Below are 20,238 nucleotides of genomic sequence, written 5' to 3'. Positions count from 1 at the left end.
CAGTTAAATATATATAGTATATGTGCTGCCAAAGTGAGCAGTTATATATATATATATATATATATATATATATATATATATATATATATATATATATATATATAGAGAGAGAGAGAGAGAGAGAGAGAGAGAGAGAGAGAGAGAGAGAGAGAGAGAGAGAGAGAGAATAGCCAATAGCTTGAGGTTAAGAAAAAGCGGAGAGGCTCCCATCTTCTGCTATGAGAACAAAGAGGCAGAGAAAAGCAGTGAGCAGAAAAAGAGAATGAGCAGATGGAAGGAAAGATGCAGAAACAAGAATTGGTAGGAATACTTACTGCCTGGGTTCCAATCTTATGTGAGCCCCAATAATGTGAAATATATTAAGATACTGTCTATTGATTTTTCCCTTTTCTTTATACTAGCCCAAGTAAATTTCTAAAGCTTGCAAACAAGAAATTTTGACCATGATGTTACTGTATTTCAATTCATCAAACTTTTCAATGTTACTTTTAAAAGGCAGGCTATTATAAGAAATTCCAGAGTCCTTAGTACATTTGGAACCGACTACTCAAGACTTGCTTTTCCTGTCTCTAAACAGATGATCTCACTTTCTGCTTCACAGAGAAAATAAGAAGTCACATGAAGAAAACTCCTTCCCTCAAAAATATATATATATCTCCAAGACATATACTGTATCTCCTAGGAATTTTTGCTACATTCACATGGAAAAGATTTCTGAGAGAAATGATATCAGCTGGGTATGCTCCTGAAATAACAAATTTCCTGGTTTTCTTAATCTTTTTTTAATTTTGAAAAAATTTTCAATTACCATTGACATACAATATATTAGCTTCAAACGTACAAAACAACATACTGATTAGACATTTATATACCTCACAAAGTAGTAACTGGTAAGTCTGTTACCCATCTGACACTGTCCAGAGTTGATACAATACTATTGCCTATATTTCCTGTGCTGTACTTTATATCCCTGTGACTTTTTTTCAATTATAGTTGACATTCAATATTGCTTTATATTAGTTTCACTTAATCTTTTTTAATTGGGGAATATTTGGGAACAGTACGTTTTTCCAGAACCCATCAGCTCCATGTCAAGTCGGGTTTTTTTTCCAATCTGGTTGTGGGGGGCACAACTCAGCTCCAAGTCAAGTACTTGTTTTCAATCTAGTTGTGGAGGGCGCAGCTCACTGGCCCAGGTGGCACTAAAACCGGCGACCTTGGTGTTATGAGCACTGCGCTCTAACCAATGAGCCAACTGGCACCCCAGTTTCAGTTAATCTTTTTAAGATATAACTTAACAATCCATTTGATAGTTTGTCAGGCATCTTTCATTTTGGATAGAACTTATCATGTAAAAACATATTCAAATGGAAAATCCCAATGGTTTGCAATTAAATTGTTTTTGTACACAACCACCAAATTTGCTGCTTGGGCTAAGGTTACCAAAATACCTGAAAATGCCAATACTCACAAATTAGTTAGGAGCTCTCTCTGCAATTGCTTATAAAATCAGAAACCATTTAAGTGCATCTATCAAAGGCTGCCTCCTCAATATTTAAGTCTACCAGTCTTCCTTGTTCCCTGAACATAATATTTAATTGAAATCAAGTTCAAATGAATAGTAAAGTTATCTCTAAGAGAACACTTCAATGATAGCAGGGTAAGGCATATGTGGAAGGGGCTTGGTCAGCTTCTAATCAGCTGCACTTTAGATCCAGGTGGCGCTGGTTATCCTGAGAGATGTTTTGGTATACGAGTTTATCCCTATAGACTTTTTTGGGGGCCATTTTCATCTTTTAAAACCTCATTTCTTGGGGCGGCCACATGGCTCAGTTGGTTAAAGCACGAGCTCTTAACAATAAGGTTGCCAGTTCGAGTCCCACATGGGCCAGTGAGCTTCACCCTCCACAAGAATTGAAGACATCCACTTGACTTGTTGCTGATGGGTCCTGGAAAAACACACTGTTCACCAATATTCCCCAATTAAAACAAAACACAACAAAAAACCTCAACTTTTTAGAATTCAATTTCCAAACCTATTTTAATAAAGGGTTGATGTTAATGGTATGACTACCAACACTGAGTTTTCACCCAAATGGAAGCTTCTTAATGCTGTTTTATTAACTCAGTAATTTTCATTTCCTTTTACCCCCCAGTCTTGTTCTGTCACCCCCAATTGTCTGAGTCAAACCACTGCCACACAAGACCCTAAAGGCTCTGACCTGACAATTCTCCACAGCCCCACTGCTGCCATGCCCCAACGCTCACGCTCACCAGTCACTTGCAGGTCCTTTGCACCTGCTGTTCCCTGGGCCCAGATTTCCTTTCTTTCTCATTGCTTATCCATCCTTCAGTTAAAAAAGTATCCACCTCTTCTCCAAAAGGATCTTTAGCTCTGTTCCAAAGGCCCCAGCAGTCTTTCTCCGTTGTTTCTGTAGCATTTAGAATGTTTCTGTTAGCTTTCTCCTTCCCGTAATACAGTGATACCTCGGTTTTCAAACATAATCCATTCCAGAAAACTGAGTTCTGAAATATTCGAAAACAGCCGACAGCTAGGCCTCAGGATCTTGCACTCAACGGAAGCTGTATGGCATGTTCAATTACCGAGGCTTGTTTGAAAACTGAAGCATTTTCTTTCAGTTTACGGTGTTCATAAACCAAAATGTTCATCAACGAAGATGTTCAAAAACCGAGGTACTAATGTATATGTATCCATCTCTATCTTTACTACCAGATTTTGCTCTAATAGTGCAGGGTACCCCGACTTACGCATCCTTATATGCCTGGCAATCAGCAGAGTGCCTCACTAACAGGATTCTATACCTATGGAATGAAGGCACACATGGGCTTTAGGTCTAAATAAAACATGTCTTTGCCTCCTGGGTAATGGTCCCCGTTATGCCTACTCATCCCACATTATGCCTACTACGGTATCCTGTGCCCAGGTATTTCAAACAAGCTTACATAATAAACACTCAGCAAAACTTGCTTCATTATCAGCCTAAAGTCTCCCCTCTGCTGTTTTTTCTTGTCTACTGACAGGCCTCTTTTCATTCATATCTTCCTTCTTATTATTTATATATATTGGGGTGACATTGGTTAATAAGATTATATGAGTTTCAAGTATATAATTTTGTGATACGTCATCTGCATGTTGCATTGTGTCCTCATCTCCCAAAGTCAAGTCTCCTTCCGTCACCATATGTTTGACCTGAAACAACAAAACACATAGAAAAAAACATAGGTACTAAACTTATGGACCTTGATCTTAGAGAGGACTTTAATAAATTTGACCCCAAAGGCAAGGGAAGGAAAGCCAAAAATAAATGAATGGGACTGTATCAAACTAAAAAGCTTCTGCACAGCAAAAGAAACCACCAACAAAACAAAAAGAAAACTGAGTGGGAGAAGGTACTTGCAAACAAAACCTCTGATGTGAGGCTAATATCCAAAATACATAAAGAACTCATACAACTCAACAAAGCAAACATTCATATCTTTCTTTAGCATTTTAAGCCTGAACTATGGAGTTTTCATGCTTCTGTTTGAGTATAACTTTATAGTACAGCATGCAAGTTGGGGAATAAAACCAAAAGTAGGACAATAATTCATATTATGTGGCATTTTATGTTTACAAAGCACTTTATTTCTTATCTCATTGGAACAATTGGGTGAAGAAGGTTTTATTACCCTGATAGTGGTTCCTGAGGGTAAGAGTTGACTCATGTCAGAGTTGGGACCCAAAACAAATCTCCCAATTCCAACCTCAGTTCTCTATTGTGGCTAAGTAACAGAATGCTTGAGGGCATTCTGTTGAGAGCATGAGGGCATCCAAGAAACTCAGACTTTTCTCCAGCAGACAACAGGGAACTGTTAGAGTCCCTGACTGTCCAGGGACGTTAGTACCAGTTCCCTGGTATTAAAAGGGAGTCCCTGCTTGGCCACTAAAAGGGAGTCTCTGGGAATGCTTTTGTTCGGACTTTAATGAAATTTTATTTTATGGTGCTGACAGGTGTCTTAAGAGGACGTGGGTAATCTTGTCTAGAAGGCAGTGAAGAAAAAGTTCTGGGAAAGGGGACAAAGGGAGAAACAAATCCTGAATTTTAACGGAAGGGTATTAAAAAACAAATTAAGTACATAAACATACTTTACTACCTCAGCTGAAATATAAGAACACAAAAAGGTTGACTATGATTGTACACGGACAGGATATAAGAAGGTATAGTGGTATATTATCAGCTGTATTTTGGGCCTGGCTCTCTCAGACACAGCTGTTTCTAGCCGCTAACAAATGTCCGTTTTTCTTCAACAAACATTTACTACGTGTAATACGTGCCAGACTCTACAGAACAGACCTATGGGTATAAAACCACAATGCAATAGAAATTTAACAAGCTCCAGGACTAAGCTTGTAATAATGGATGTACCACAACTTACATACCTTGGAGAAAATCTTGCAGATGTGTACCAGAAACATGTTAAAGGAATGTTTACAGAAGTATCACTTGTAACAGAAAACAAAAGCTGGAAACAACCCAAATGACATCAACAGAATAGGTAACTAAGTTGTGGCACAGAAATGAACTACACTAGAAACATACATTTGGATTGTTGGTGTATCAGTGTACAGATAATGTTAAAATCATGAGACTGAGATTAACTGAGAGAACAAATGTAGAGAAGAGGTCTAAAGACCCAGCTGTGGAGAATTCCATCATTCAGAGACTGGGAAGATGAGGAAAAAACAAAAAAGAAAATGAATGACAGTGCCACACAGCAACATAAACAAATTCAAAAATATTAATGAGCAAAGGAAATCATATACAGTATATTTCCACTTATATAAAAGCCATAGACAGGCAACTATGAACAATTATGTCACTTAGGAATACAGCTGACCCTTGAACAATGTGGGTTTGAACTACGTGGGTCGATCGACTTATAATGCAGATTTTTTTCAATAAATAGAGTACTGTAAATGTATTTTCCTTATGATTTTCTTAATAACATCATTTCTCCAGCTTACTTTATTGTAAGAACACAGTACATAAGACATATCTAGAAAATGTGTGTTAACTATGTTATTGGTAAGGCTTCCTCCAGTCAACAGTAGGCTATTTGTAGTTAAGTTTTGGGGAGTCAAGTTATATGAGGATTTTTGACAGTTTGGGGGGGTGTCAGTGCCCGTAACCCCAGTATTTTTCAAGGGTAGACTGTACATATAGTTTTATAAAAACTATAAAAAGGTGACAATTACTACAAAATTCAGCATAGCAACTACCTCTAGGGATAAGGGAGGGGGGTTGTGAACAGGGAGAATACAGAGACTCCTGGCTGTGGTGATGTCCCATTTCTCTGCCTGAGCTGTGGATACCTGGACATCTTCTACTGTTCTTCCCAAGGTACATATACATTTTCATTTGTATGTTACATTTCACATTGAAAAGAAAACAGAATACAGGACACACAAAAAAAGCATTAAGTGTGACTTACTATCATGGTATCATTCACACATAATACAAGGGAATGGGAAGTGGGAATAATGGGTTCAAATTTGGCCAAACTGAGCCCTTTAACCAGACTTCCATTCTGAGTCATGACATGAAAAATTGCCCTGAGATTACCAGTTGCTTTTATGCTAGATTTGGAGGAGGAAGAGAGGGCCGCTGAACTCATCAATTTATGTGTCCAGCACTGAAAATCCTCATGGTAAACAATTACTAACATAATGCATTAGGATACTTTTCAGTCCCACTCAACTCAGCTTATTACCCTATGGCTGTAGATTTCTAAGTCTTCTGCCTCTTGCATTCTGACGATCCATATCTTTGAAAGGTATAGTAGAATCTAAAGCTGGAACATGGTGATGGAAGACCAAAGAACAAACCGGGCAAGAGTCTGTACGAGGCAAATCAGGGGGTGGGGAATGAGATTCTGGTTTGTGTCCTGGTGAAATTCCAGGATGAGCAAAGGGAGGGCCAGTTCCTGAACCCAATTTAAGCAACTTCAGCCATCTCATTTTAAAACAGAAATCATCTATAGTGCTTTCTGAATCTCTCTTTGTTTTTTTTTTTAAAGATTTTATTGGGAAAGGGGAACAGGACTTTATTGGGGAACAGTGTGTACTTCCGGGACTTTTCCAAGTCAAGTGTTGTCCCCTCAATCCTACCCGTGGAGGGCGCAGCTCAGCTCCAGGTCCAGTTGTGGTTGTTAGTTGCAGGGGGCACAACCCACCATCCCTTGCGGGAGTTGAGGAGTCAAACCGGCAATCTTGTGGTTGAGAGCCCGCGCTCCAACCAACTGAGCCATCTGGCCACCCAGGCAGTGAGCGGCAGTTCATTGACTTCATTCTAGTTGCGGAGGGTGCAGCTCACTGGCCCATGTGGGAATCAAACCAGCAGCCCCGTTGCCCAGAGCTTGCGCTCTAACCAACTGAGCCACCCATCAGCCCGCTTTCTGAATCTCTTCAAGGTATCAGGAACCCTCTTAAATTAGGGAAACTAAACTGATACTAATGTAAGATGAGCAGTGATCTATCATACCTGCAAATATGGTCAAAGACAGAAAGTTGATTGTGGGACTGAAGTCTAGAACACAAGAATTGTATTTATCTAGTGCCACGCTCTACAGTATGGCAGTCACCTGCCACGTGTGGCAATTTCAAATTAATCCAAATTAAATAAAATAAAAATTTCAGTTCCTCAGTTGCACTAGCCACATTTCAAATGCTCAACAGCCACATGTGGGGAGTGGCTACCATGTTGAAAAACAAAAATATAACTGTTATATCACACAGAAAGTTCTGCTGGACAGTGCTGATCTAGCAATATCTTGGGTAAAGGGTGTCCTGCCAGTACAGAAGGGTAGGCATCAGGAATATCACAGGTTAAGTATAACTATTCCTTAGGGCATCCAGTTTCCATTTCTCTGATTCTCTACACATCAACTCTGAACCTCTCCTTTCCCAGCTTTCTGGTATTTTGAAAAGAAATGAACTAAATGGAAAATAATAAATTTCATTCTGCTTGGCCATTAGAATTCTCACTAAATTCATAAATTTGCTTTCTGGTTTATCAATGAGTGTTGAGGACATCTGAGAGAGTGAGTTTGGTTACCCTCTGAGTAGATTCAAGCATTGGAAAGGTCTTGCTTAAGTGGGTGATAGAAAGTGACAAAATGTGGAGCTGGAAGAAACATAAGACTACACTCCCTTCTCTGACCTTCTTCCTCCTCACCCTGCTCACGGAGGCCACGTTAGGTGACCCTCTTCTGTACACACCTCTACACACCTTGACCATAACCCTTACCACATTTTATTATCTGTTAGAGAGTGATCTGTGCCATTGGTTGTAACCTACTCAAAGGCAGGGACTTCTCTTATTCCCAGTAACTAACCATGCCTGACACATAAGAGGTCCTCATAATTACATTTATCATACAAATAAATTACATGGTGCAAGTTAGACTTTTAGGGTATGGTTAATAATTCCCTGATAAAGGTATGGATGGGAAATGAAAGACCTTATACTTACCTACAGCAATCTCACCAAGATAACCCTCCAGGGTTGGGAGCAAGGGAAATGGTAGAAACAGATGTGAACAATTCCTTATTCACCATCATCGCCCAATCCAGGTCTTTCCAAGGAGAGAACTAACATTTATGAAACATCTAACATATGCTAACGCTTCACAGAAATCATAATCGTCCCATAAATGCTATGTAACATAATATTATTAATCCCACTTTACAGATGAGGAAAGTGAACATCAAAGAGAATAAGCAACTTTAACAAACATAAGGCAACTAAAAACAGCTAAGCTAGTTGTCAAGTCCAGAACTAGGGTTTCCGGGCGGGAATTCCTGCCCGTTCTTGTGAATTTTTTTCGCTTTCCCATTCCCGAATCCCGAGAAAAGTTGGTCGGGAAATTGGGAAAATCAGCTCCTTGAACCCACAATGGGAAATAAACGTACTACTCACAATATATGTCTTAGACATTTTTCCTATTTATCGCTAGGGCTCCGTCTCGCCCGTTCTTGGGAATTTTTTTTCGTTTTTCCATTCCTGAATCCCAAGAAAAGCTGCTCGGGAAATCGGGAAAATCGGCTCCTTGAACCCAGGTGGTTGGTGGTATCAGCCGTCACTTTGTGGAAACAATTCATCGATTCATCATGGAGAACAGAAAACAGTTTATATCTCAGGATTTGGGAAGGGGAAAGCGAAAAAAATTCCTGAGATCAGGCAGGAATTCCCGCCCGGAAACCCTATCCAGAACTATCTGATATTTCTGTATGATACAAATGGGACTATTCACTGAACTCTGCAGAGAGGTGAGAACTGGCATTAAAAAACAAAAGGTTCATTTAAGAGACATGATTTTATCATGAAAGCATTGAAACTTTACCAATCTTATCAAATATATGGTGATGGAAGGAGAACTGACTCTGGGTGGTGAACACACAATGGGATTTATAGACGATGTAATACAGAATTGTACACCTGAAATCGATGTAAATTTACTAACAATTGTCACCCCAATAAATATATAAAAAAAAAAAGAAAGAAAAAAAAAAACTTGACCAATCTTTTTCTTTTCCTATGACTTCTCAAACAGGTGGCATAGTTAAGAATTTTCTTTGATATGGTTTATAATTGTATTCTCTTCTCTATTCTGAGACTTTTCCATAAGGATGTTCACTTTAATCTGACTTCTACTGCAAGGCTGGAAAAGTGGATCTGCAATAATGCGTTCAAATTCTTCCATCTCTTTTTTTATCCTTTCATTCTTCTCCTGTGCAGGTGGCTGGCTCCAGCTTTTTCTCAAGATTCTTTCTTTGTGTCTTTGCTCTATGAGTTCCCTCCCTCCAGTCACATGTTCCTGGTGATCTTTAATTTGCATCTGTTCCCTCCTATTTACCTGGTTTCTTCTCTGTGCTTTCTGGATACCATGCCCTTCTGGCACAATTTTTGGGAATGTTGTTTCACTACGGGTCGTAGTAATCGTCTAAATGTTTTCTTCTTAAATTCTTTCATCTGTCCTGCTCGATGTGCTTCTCTATGGGTTTCATCTCTCTCTCAGGTACCAAATAGCACCATTTTTGTCTCTATGCTTTGGGTTGTTTTCCCCTCCAATTTCTTCTTGATTTCATTGCCTGTCTATTGTTTTTTCATTATTTCCACGAATCTTTTATTATAGTAAGACTCCACTTTGGCAAGCCCACAGTCAAGAGCAAGATGTTGCTCCCGACAGCGTTTTATACTCTTCTTGATATTTTTGAGTTATCAGTTGTCTTGCTGCTTTTGTATGCACACCACCTAGATTCTGTCAGAGTGAGGTACAGAACTGTATAATGTGACCATTTTTTTACTCTGAACACATTTAAACAGGAGGTTATCCTGACTCTTGGTATCAAGAAAAGATGCGTGGTCTTTTACTTACTTTGATGTAAGAATTGTGATTTCATTCCCATCATTCCTAGGTGAGCCTGTGAGCTCTGAAAGTTGAAGTATCCACCACCAAAATCAATAACGAGTTTTTAAAAAATATAGCGTTGGGAGTTTCAAAATAATACTTTGTTTTCCAAGTATGAATATAGCTAGAAAACATTTGCCAGAGTAGACACACTACTGGAGAGTCTCATTTTGGCAGAAGGACTTTAAACCTAAGGTTTCTTCTCTTAGTTCCAAACTGTATGATATAAAGATAATTTTTTACCAATATTTCTTCCTCCAGTGGGGACTGCTGATCTGAAGCAATTCTAGAGTCCCCAGATGCTTTAGCCCTGGCCAATCTGAAAGGTAAGAAAGCAAAGCTAGATTAGAATGTGGGGAGAGTCAGAACATATCTCATATACTGGCTACAACCAAAAACCCAATTGTCTTGGCCAAGGCCAAGGATATTTCCGCTTAGAAAATATCTGCCTTATAGCCAAAACTACAGCAGGACCATATCCCCCATGGGAAATCACTGCATTCCTATGGTGGAGAATAATGAATGCTCTTTTAATCAGAGTGTACCATCCTTTCATATAAATTAAAAGCATACTTCTCTTGTGGACTCAGTGCAAACCATTGTGAGTCTGGTATCAGGGACTGGGAAGAGATAGGTTCCTTGGTCAAGTGTTGCTCGAGCACATCTGTCAGATTGCTCAGTTCCCGGCCTCCTTTGAGTTTTGAGATAATTCTAGACTGCCGTGTTATCAGTTCTTCCTCTTTCTGCAGTCTCCTGATCTGTGCCCTCTGTGCCCCTATCAGCACACCTAGCATCTCTGTCCTCTAATCTTGTTCTGAAATTCTGTTCCTCCTTACATTGCCTATTCATCCTTCACCTGAAATCCATTATGAGACCATTCCCTGTTGAACCGTTTATGACCCACTTGTGCTTACTCTGGGTTTATTTACAGGACAGGCTGATCGCAGCACAGTGAAGATTACCAACTTTTTATGTCATCCTTGGTCTAACCTGAGCTTACTGTGAAGTCATATTTAAGTCACTGAAGATGCCTGGCATTTCATCTCTATGTCTATTTTTTTTTTTTTAAATACTATTTATGGTTAAAAGCATGGGCTTTGAAGCATGACAGGCCTATGTCTGAATCTTAATTTCACCACTTCCTACGTGTGTGACTCGGGCAAGCAACTTAAATCTCCCTCTACATCAGTTTCCTCATCTATAAAATGGATATGACAAAAATCTACTTCTCAGGGTAAATAAAAACAAATGTGAATTAGATTAAAGAGCTTGACACAATGCTTGATATATGGTAAGTTCTCAATAAATGCCAGTTGTCTATCCTCCATAGGTCAAGCCCCTAATTCTCTATAAAGTCTTTTTGGTTTACTCTGTGTAACAGTGATTGTGCCTTCTGTTGAACACTTAACATTTTTTACTTCTACAACTCATTTGAAAATCAGTCATGGTTTACACTGTGATATCTACCATTTCAAAATTTTAATGCTGAAATTTAGACTCCTAAAGGGTGGGGATTATAATTTATGTCTACAAATACAATGATGTATCTATATAATCAAAAAGGATCTGATATTAAGTATTGGGTCTCACTGATCTCTTAGACACATTTTTATTTGCCTGATTATGTATAGCTACTTTGAGACTTCAAAAATTACCATCTTACTTTTCTTTCTGAGTACATAGAATCTAACACAGTATTTAACATTAGATTCTGTGATCCCAAGTTCTCATAATGATTTATTAATTGGTGATTATCCTTATCACATAAAATCTAAGCATCTTTCTCTCTTATATTCCCCATAACGTTATATTTATTTTTATTAAAACCGTTACAAGTCTTAAAATGCTCATTCCTGCCACACCCAGAGGGAGGTGGCAGTTCCAACCTGTAGTTTTATTGTACCAAGAGAATTCTCCCTGTATTATATGCCTTTAAATGGAATTAACTTTTTAATTATATAGTAAAGACAGATATAAACTTTTTAAAACTGTGAAAAAATAGCAATGAAATTATAAAAAAAAGAGAATACATTCTGATGTGCAGGATATTATTTTTCATTTCCTTTTAGATTGTAAGTGTCTTGTACCCAGTTTCATGGGCACCTCTTGTCCCAAGCACACCCCACCTGCCTACCACCACGGCCCAGGTGTATTGTACTCACTCCCAGATGGAGAAGGAGTTAGGGAGAGCAGAGGCTGAGAGGATGGACCACCCAAGTGCTGTGGGCCATAGGCTCCGCGCCCACCAGGGACATGGGAGGCCTGGTCCAGACAATCTTAATGGGAAGCAAAAGCTAGACTTTGGTTTGTTTTTGGGGGGGAGTTGTTTTCCTCTAAGTTTCTTTTGGAATTTTGTTAGTTGGTGAATTCTGTGTGATCTTTTTCATAAAAAGAAAAAGCTATAATTGGAAAAGTAAAAAACAAAACAAAAGCATTTGCCAGTCTTCCCTGAAGTATACAGGGATATTTGTTTTATATGCCTGTCCTGGGTTCTCACATTTTGTCCCACGAATGTACTTTCATTGTATTCTAATTATTCATTTGTACTTTTAAGGTCAGAGAACACAGTTTTCAACTTTGCAGCGCCAGCCTCAGCTCAAAGACTGGCAATAGGTGCTTAATAAATACTAACTGAACAGACTGCAAGCTTTTGTTGGAAAAGCGCCATGGCTTCTAAAGCTGGTGGTGTTCCTTTACTGCATTAGAACAGTATTCAACTCATGGTGGGACTTCAAGGAAAAGGGAAAGTTGGTGAAAATTTCCATTTTCAAAGGAGACACACACACAGAAAAGTGAAAATAAAAATTGTCTATCATCATGGGCTCAGCAACTGACCTCCCTGTGTAAGACAGGGAACAAGACACCCAAGCAAGTAAAATTATGGGGCTTGTCACTTGCTTAGAGTCCTAAACCTTCAACTATTCTTTCCATTATTGCAGAGAAAGGAAGACCAGAGCCTTTCTCAAGGAGAGACCACAGCTTGTCTCCTTCAGAGGAGAAAATAGTGATGGCTCCAGAACTTTATATGTAAGGAGCTTCGCAGTTATCTGATTGGGTGGGGATGGAAGGGCCGGGAAGTAACTAGGAAACTCATCCAGAAGCTGTCCCTTTAGGACAAGTTTCTACTTTAGATTGTATTTACAGATGATTGCAAATAGCAAGATTCTTTAAAGATATTTGTCCTCATGTTTTCCAAAAGGTTTGGGAAATGGCAACTGTCCACATAATAGAGGATGATGATGATTGAGAGTTCGTTGCACGGGAGGTGAGGGACGAGGTGGAGGTAGGTCTGCAACTAAAAGCCAAACTCGACATAAGTCTTAATGAAATCGTATCCAAGGCTGCTCCTTTGACTAACGGTAGTGTCTAAGGAGGGGTGGTCCCAACAACCTCTTCTGTTTTGCCACCTCCAATGTCCTGAGACCCTTCTCAGTGTCCCCTTTCATTGCGGCTTCCTGTCCTTCCCAGGGACTAACCATTTCTCCTCCACTTCCACCCTCACCATCTCCTGCCCCTTAAGAAGCCGACTGCGGCCGGCGGGGCAGCTCAGATGGTTGCCGTGCTCCTAATTCTGAGGTCCCCGGTCCCATTCCCACGTGGGCCAGTGAGCTGCGCCCTCTTCAGCCAAGAGTGTAAACAAGGGCTCTCCTTGGAGCTGGGCTGCTATGTGCTGCCATGAGCTGCTGTGAGTGGCCAACCAACGACGACCGGCGACCGACTGCCTCAGCCGCCGGGAAACTCACGGCTCATAACACCAGCCTGGGCCAGGGAGCTGTGTCCTACACAACTAGACTGAGAAAGGACGGCTTGAACCGGCATGGGGGGGGGGAGGCGGAAGAAGGGGGATAAAAGGAAAACAAAAGCTGACGCACCCCTTCCAAAGGCCGGGAAGAGCGCCCAAATCACGGGAGCCAGCTTGGGTTCTGCCCAAGACCCTCGGGTGGCCCGCGAGGTGCAAGGAACACTGGAACTTCCGAAATGCTTAGCTTTGTTTTTAGCCACTGCGCAGCCGCAAAAGGGAAATAAAGGCCCAAGAACGGCGGGAATTGTAGTTCTCTATTCCAAATTAATATTTGCTAGGGTTAGTACGATTTTGGGGGGAAATGCCTGCACCCCACCTCAGCCCCATCCCCGCCGCACTGGGTCCCTATAAGGTGCGAGACCAAGAAAATAAACATCCCAGGTTTGAGTCCTGAGGGGAACAGTGGAGGGAGGCGCAGCATCCATTACCCGTTTTCGTACCGAAGTCGCAGAACGAAGTTGAAGGTGGCGCTGCAACCTTCCTTCAGAGAGGGTCCTCTCTCGCTATTAAGATTCTCAGGATCACGTTTGCGATTAATTATGGCGTCACAGCCACGTGAGCCGGAACGCGTCGACGCTCTAGCCCGCCTGGCGCTCGCTGCCCCGCTCCTGCGCAGAGGGCGCTCTAGCCCGCGGAGTTAGCTGCCTCTTCTCGGCAGCCCGGGGGGAAGACTCCCCCCATCCGGTGGTACCAGACGCGGGCTGGAAATTCCGGGTGCTCGGTTCCCTTGGTCACAGAGACAGGAGACGTGCGTGGGAGAGGGCTCGCGTTTGTATGCTTAGGTCCAGGAACGGAATAGGAATGACCCCTGAGTGGGGAGGGGCTACTTTCTCTCTTTTGTTGATAACCTTTTCATCCCCTTCCCAGCCTTCGACCCCCGTCTGTCATGGACCTCGCCGGCACCTGCTCCAGCTTTCAGTCGGACCTGGATTTCTGTCCGGATTGCGGCTCGGTCCTGCCTCTGCCAGGAACTCAGGATACAGTCACTTGTACTCGCTGTGGCTTCTCCGTCAACGTGCGAGGTGAGGGGCTTCTAGGCAGCGGCCCGGGCTGAGAGCCCGGAAGGGTCGGAGGCTTGGAGACCTCCAGATCGGTTCGATTGGAGGGGACTCTAAAGCAGGAGATCAAGTACTTACACTTTTCGTCTTGGGACGAACCCTAAAGGGAACGACGTAGAGTAGGGCCACCGGGGAGTTGTCAGCTACTTCAGCGTGTTTGTACAACTAGTTTTTACTGCCTGCGCAGACTTCGAAGGGAAGGTTGTGAAGACCTCAGTTGTGTTCCACAAACTGGGGACGGTCATGCCTATGTCAGTGGAGGAAGGACCTGAATGCCAGGGACCCGTGGTAAGTTAAGGATATCAAGGACGGGCCCCATAGGGAGGGTGGGAATGAAACGGAGGGGTGATTGCTGAGATCTGGAGGGCTTTGTACCCAACTCCAAGTGGGAAGAGGAGCGTTTCGAGCGGCAGTGTCCGAGGAGTGTTACAGCCTGCTTCCTGTGAGAAGGAGCGGGGTAGGGCTAGGCCTCCCTAACCCAGCAGTTGCTTCCCAGGTTGACAGGCGCTGCTCTCGTTGTGGTCACGAGGGAATGGCATACCACACCAGACAAATGCGCTCAGCCGATGAAGGGCAGACTGTCTTCTACACCTGTACCAACTGCAAGTGAGTAACTTTACCTTGCTTCTCCGCTTTCTAAGTCCGTTTGCTAACTAAACAAATCCAGGGGTTTACTTTTTGCACTGAATAAACAATTGTTCCTTTTGGTCCCATCCATTTCTATACAGTTCAGGAAATAATAAGGAGATTTGTGGTCGTTTTTATTTTTCAAAATTACATGTATCCTTTTACAAGCCAGTGAACTAAACCTTTTAAGATACTTAAAAGGAAATGAAAAATACAGAAAGCCAGTATTGCTTAGGGGTCAGCATGTTATGTGGGAATGTTCCACTGCACTCAAGGAAGTTGTACTTGGGAATTAGTGGAGTATGATTTAAAGAACATGGGCTCTCTGATGATTTTAGGAACTCCTCTTTGCTTTTGGTGTTCTGCAGTTTCACTACAATTTATCAAGATGCGGTTTTCTTTTCATCCTGTTTGGGATTTGTTGAACTTTTTGAAACTGAGGATTGATTTTTCTTTTTTTCCCATCAACCTGGGAAAGTTATCAGCCATTATGTCATTGAATATTGCTTTTCCCCCGTGACCTCAATTCTCACATTCTGGAATTCTAATTAAAGAGCTGTTTATTAGACCATCTATCCTCCATTCCTCTGTCTTTCATATTTTCCATCTCTTCTTATGCTGCTTCTGGATAATTTCTTCAGGTCTCTCTTCCAGGTCACTAATTCTGTCTTGAGTTTATTTCAATTATTATGTTAATTTTTTGAGTTCTACTTGATAATTTTTCAAATCTCAGTCATCTTAAAGAATTCCTGATTCCTTAACCATCTTTTATTTTTTAATTTTTTATTGGGGAATGTTGAGGAACAGTGTGTTTTTCTAGGGCCCATCAGCTCCAAGTCAATTCATTGTCCTTCAATCTAGTTGTGGAGGGTGCATGCAGCTCACTGGCTCATGTGGGAATCGAACCGGCACCTCTGTTGGTAAGAGCTTGTGCTCTAACCAACTGAACCATCTGGCCGCCCCTTAATCATCTTTTAATTGCACTTTTCTTAAAATAGTTATTAGGTGTAAATATATTAAACATGGCTATTTATAGTCTGTCTCTGATAATTCTAGTACCCAGTGTTTTCCTGGGTCTGATGCTACTGTCTGTTATTTCTACTGACTCTCATAGTGCTTTGTTTTGTGATTTTTGAGTGTTCAGATTTTTTTAGAATTTGAACTATGGGAATTCTTTGAGGCCTGGGTTGAATGCCATTGTCTCAGCATTTGTGTTTCCTGTTAAGGTGCCTTGAGGCACTACCAAGACAGAATCACTTTTAAATAAATTCTTGGCTTCAGGATTTTTTGGACTACTTAGCTAGTGTCGCGTCCCTCGCAACAAGGGCAGTGAGGAGGCGAAAAGGGGCGGTTTGGGTTAAGTTTTTAAGAAAGAAACAAACAGAGACTTACTGCTGTTAAATCTCTCAGAACGCCGGGGGTCTCTCAGTCTCAGAGGACTGGAGCCCAGAATAAGGCTGACTGAGGGTTTTTATTGATAAGTATACAAGGGAGTAGCAGTGTTTTTGGCACGGTTTGTGAAACTCCCTTATCACGTTATAGAAACATCCCAAGCCAATTATTTTAACCTTCAAACAGCTGAAGCACAAGTTCCCATGATGTCTTACCTAAGGTCTGTACCTTCTCGAGGTCAAGTCTCTCATACTGTAACAGCTCTGTTGAGATAAGTGGAGAGAACTGATCTTTGTTGTCCTCATGACTTCTCTCACAAACAGCTGCAAAGGAAAAGCCAGGGCGCGCAACAGACTTTCCCAGGCAGGGGGAAGGGGAGGCAAGGCCTCTTCCCTTATTCTTTTAAGGTAGCTCATTAGGGGTCCCCACTCGGTTTCGCCTGGCTTAGGTTGTATCTCCCGTGAGATATCTTACCCGTCTTTGGCTGCAAACCATCTTTTGGGGACCAGACAGAGAGACATAATGTGTAAACACAAGGATGGAACAGAAGTCCCAGAAAGGCACAATCTCACAGACTCTTCTTTCCTTAAGGAAAGACATGGAGGGACAGTTGGCTAGGCTGTTGTGCGACTACAAGCTAGTATGAATCTCAACTGCAAATCCATGTAAGGACTAGCTTATGGTTAGAAAATCTCAGAGGAGACTTTTTTCTTTCTCTACCTAGTGAGACAAATTCCCCTTTTGTAGAGTTAAATTTGTTTTTTTTCCTATTCACTTTTACAGAGGGGTAGCCCCTTGGAGATCCCAAATTTATGCAGAATATCTATCAGACATTGTATTATAGGTATTTCTTTTGATCCTTCACATTGCTGTCAAAACAGCAAGGGCGCCATCGTAGCAGGGGCTTCAGTTTTACCTGTTTAGTTTCCTGATTTTACATCATTTTACCAGTGTGAAGATTGCCTTTACTTTCTTGCCATCTCATCAATGGATTAAAAAATGTTTATTGTTAGATACATCTTTTAACAATATTTAGATACATCTTTTAAGAATATTTTCCCCAGTCTTACCTATTTATTTTCTTAACTTCTTTTTTTATTTTTTATTTATTTATTTATTTATTTATTTAATTTTATTGGTGAAGGGGAACAGGACTTTATTGGGGAACAGTGTGTACTTCCAGGCCTTTTTTTCCAAGTCAAGTTGTTGTCCTTTCAGTCTTAGTTGTGGAGGGCGCAGCTCAGCCCCAGGTCCAGTTGCCGTTTTTCTAGTTGCAGGGGGCGCAGCCCACCATCCCTTGGGGGAGTCGAACCGGCAGCCTTGTGGTTGAGAGCCCATGCTCCAACCAACTGAGCCATCCGGGAGCTCAGCGGCAGCTCAGCTCAAGGTGCCGTGTTCAATCTTAGTTGCAAGGGGCACTGCCCACCATCCCTTGCGGGACTCGAGGAATTGAACTGGCAACTTTGTGATTGAGAGCCCACTGGCCCATGTGGGAATCGAACCGGCAGCCTTCAGAGTTAGGAGCATGGAGCTCTAACCACCTGAGCCACCAGGCAGACCCTTAACTTCTTTTTTTAAATGAGCAGAAGTTTTTTATTTTTATCAGGTTCAGTTTATCCTTTTTCCTTTATGGCTACTGCTTTTTGTGTCCCAAGAAATCTTTGCATACAAGGTCTGACAATTAAGTTCGTGAACTTGCCACCGTGTGCTTACAGTGGCAGCACTGTACAAACATCTCAGGAAGGTTTCATAACCTTGGTACATCAGTGTCTCACATTTGTGTTTGTGTTGACGCGTCGCAGTATCTTGCTGAGTGGCGTTCATTATTGTTGCATGTTTTTGTGTGCCATCGCGAAAATGTCTGGGCTTGAATTAGAGCAACGAACAAACATTAAATTTCTTGTTAAACTTGGCAAGAATGGAAGTGAAATCAGGGACATGTTAGTCCAAGTTTATGGGGATAACGCCATGAAGAAAACAGCAGTGTACAAATGGATTAAACATTTTTCTGAGGGGAGAGAATGTGTCACTGATGAAGAGAGATCAAGGCGACCAGTAATGAGCAGAACTGAAGAAAACATTGCAAAAATTTGTCGAATTGTGCGTCAAAATCGTCGGCTGACTGTGAGAAGTATAGCAGACCAAGTAAACATCAGTAAGAGAAACAGGAAAATCTTAACTGAAAATCTTGGCATGAGAAAGGTGTGTGCAAAAATGGTCCCGAAGCAGCTCACTGATGAACAAAAGCAAAGGAGAGTCAAAGTTTGCCAAGACCTTTTGAAGAGGCAAGACGATATTTTGGGCATTTTTATCACTGGTGATGAAACATGGGTGTACCAGTATGAACCTGAAAGAGCATCAAAGTGGTCGATGGAAGTCAGCCAATTCTCTACCACCAAAAAAATTCCATCAGTACAAATCAAGAGTCAAAACGATGTTGCTAACCTTTTTTGATATCAGAGGGATTATTCATTATGAATTTGTACCAACTGGACAGACAGTTAATCAAGTTTACTACTTGGAAGTGCTAAAGAGACTGTGTGAAAAAGTTAGATGAAAATGATCAGAACTTTTCACCAATAGTTCATGGCTCTTGCATCACGACACTGCACCACCTCACAGGGCACTGTCTGAGGGAGTTTTTAGCCCAGTAAACAAATAACTATTGGAATACCCTCCCTACTCACCTGATATGGCCCCCAATGACCTCTTTCTTTACCCAAAGATAAAGGAAATATTGAAAGGAAGACATTTTGATGACATTCAAGACATCATGGGTAATATGATGACAGTTCTGATGGCCATTCCAGAAAAAAAGTTCCAAACCTGGCGTTGGTGCATAGGTTCCCAAGGGGAGTACTTCGAAAGTGACCGTAGTGATATTTAGCGATGAGGTATGTAGCACTTTTTCTAGGATGAGTTCGCAAACTTAACTGTCAGACCTCCTACTTCAAGGTCATAATTTGTTAGATATATTTTTAGTACCAGCAGTTTTAGTTGGCTTAAAGTTGAATTGTTTAGAGGAGCTAGACTTCCACAGTGTCATAAATAAAAGTCCTTCCTTGATTATTTGAGTGTATTTCATCTTTCACTGCTAGAGCCTCTTTGGTCAAATACAACAAAGAAATCCTTTCTTTCTCCATAGGTTCCAGGAGAAAGAAGACTCTTGATTTTTATTTTATTTTTCTGGGCGACTCAACAACCCCTCCCTCTTCCTTGGAAGGTGAAGGGTATTGGATTCTTAGACCTCTTGTCCATCCCCTGGTTGTAATATTTGGCTCCCAGAAGAGAAGCAGATCATCATGTGGGGATTACCATTGTGCTTATTCCTATTCCTAGTTGAATTTTCCTATTAAAGGTATATTTTTCTATAAGATTGAGACATATGTATGTTATTTATAACCTGTCTTGTTCCAAAATGAATTTAAATGAGCTTATAGATACATTTGTTCTTTCAACAAATATCAACTACAAAAAAGAGTATAAATTAGTACATGAGGAAGAAAAAGGACAAAAAAAGGAGCCAGGAATGAGGCTAATAGGAAAAAGCAATTATAACTATTTCCTCACTATCTAAATCTATTAATTCCTCAGTTTAGGGAAACAAAAATTGGGAGTTTGAATAGTGAGAGATTCAACAGAAAATTTAACCAGATCTATTCGATGTGTAAGTGTTTTTTTACCAGACAAAATAGGCTATTTATTTATTGCTTTTTATAGTTGACATTCAATATTATTTTATATTAGTTTCAGGGGTATAGTGCAGTGGTTAGGCATTTGTATAATTTATGTAGTGATCCCCCTGATTAGTGCTCACCTAGCACTATATTTGATGTGTAAGTTTGAACAACAAAAATCTGATACTAAGGGATACCAGTATGTACTTAC

The 20,238-nt window shown here is 41.0% G+C and overlaps 1 protein-coding gene across 3 annotated transcripts; it reads left to right on the top strand.

Moving 5' to 3' along the window:
• The first annotated feature begins 13,880 nt into the window (after positions 1 to 13,880).
• POLR1H (RNA polymerase I subunit H) lies at positions 13,881 to 19,730 on the top strand. Of its 3 annotated transcripts, none has more exons than XM_081045299.1 (5): positions 13,881 to 14,021; positions 14,141 to 14,295; positions 14,519 to 14,619; positions 14,828 to 14,937; positions 19,496 to 19,730. In XM_081045299.1, exons 2-5 carry the CDS (start codon positions 14,160 to 14,162, stop codon positions 19,518 to 19,520), a joined length of 372 nt encoding a protein of 123 aa, XP_080901425.1. In that variant the 5' UTR covers positions 13,881 to 14,021; positions 14,141 to 14,159; the 3' UTR covers positions 19,521 to 19,730. The 3 variants fall into 3 exon arrangements, with proteins under 3 accessions (XP_080901425.1, XP_080901426.1, XP_080901424.1); XM_081045300.1 differs by having other exon boundaries at positions 13,881 to 14,045; XM_081045298.1 differs by having other exon boundaries at positions 13,892 to 14,055.
• The last annotated feature ends 508 nt before the right edge of the window (positions 19,731 to 20,238 follow it).

Source organism: Rhinolophus hipposideros (genome assembly GCF_964194185.1).
Source record: "Rhinolophus hipposideros genome assembly, chromosome: 3".
Taxonomy (NCBI): Eukaryota; Metazoa; Chordata; class Mammalia; order Chiroptera; family Rhinolophidae; genus Rhinolophus; species Rhinolophus hipposideros.
Note: the sequence above shows the minus strand (reverse complement) of the source record. Positions and strands in the feature narration are given on the sequence as shown.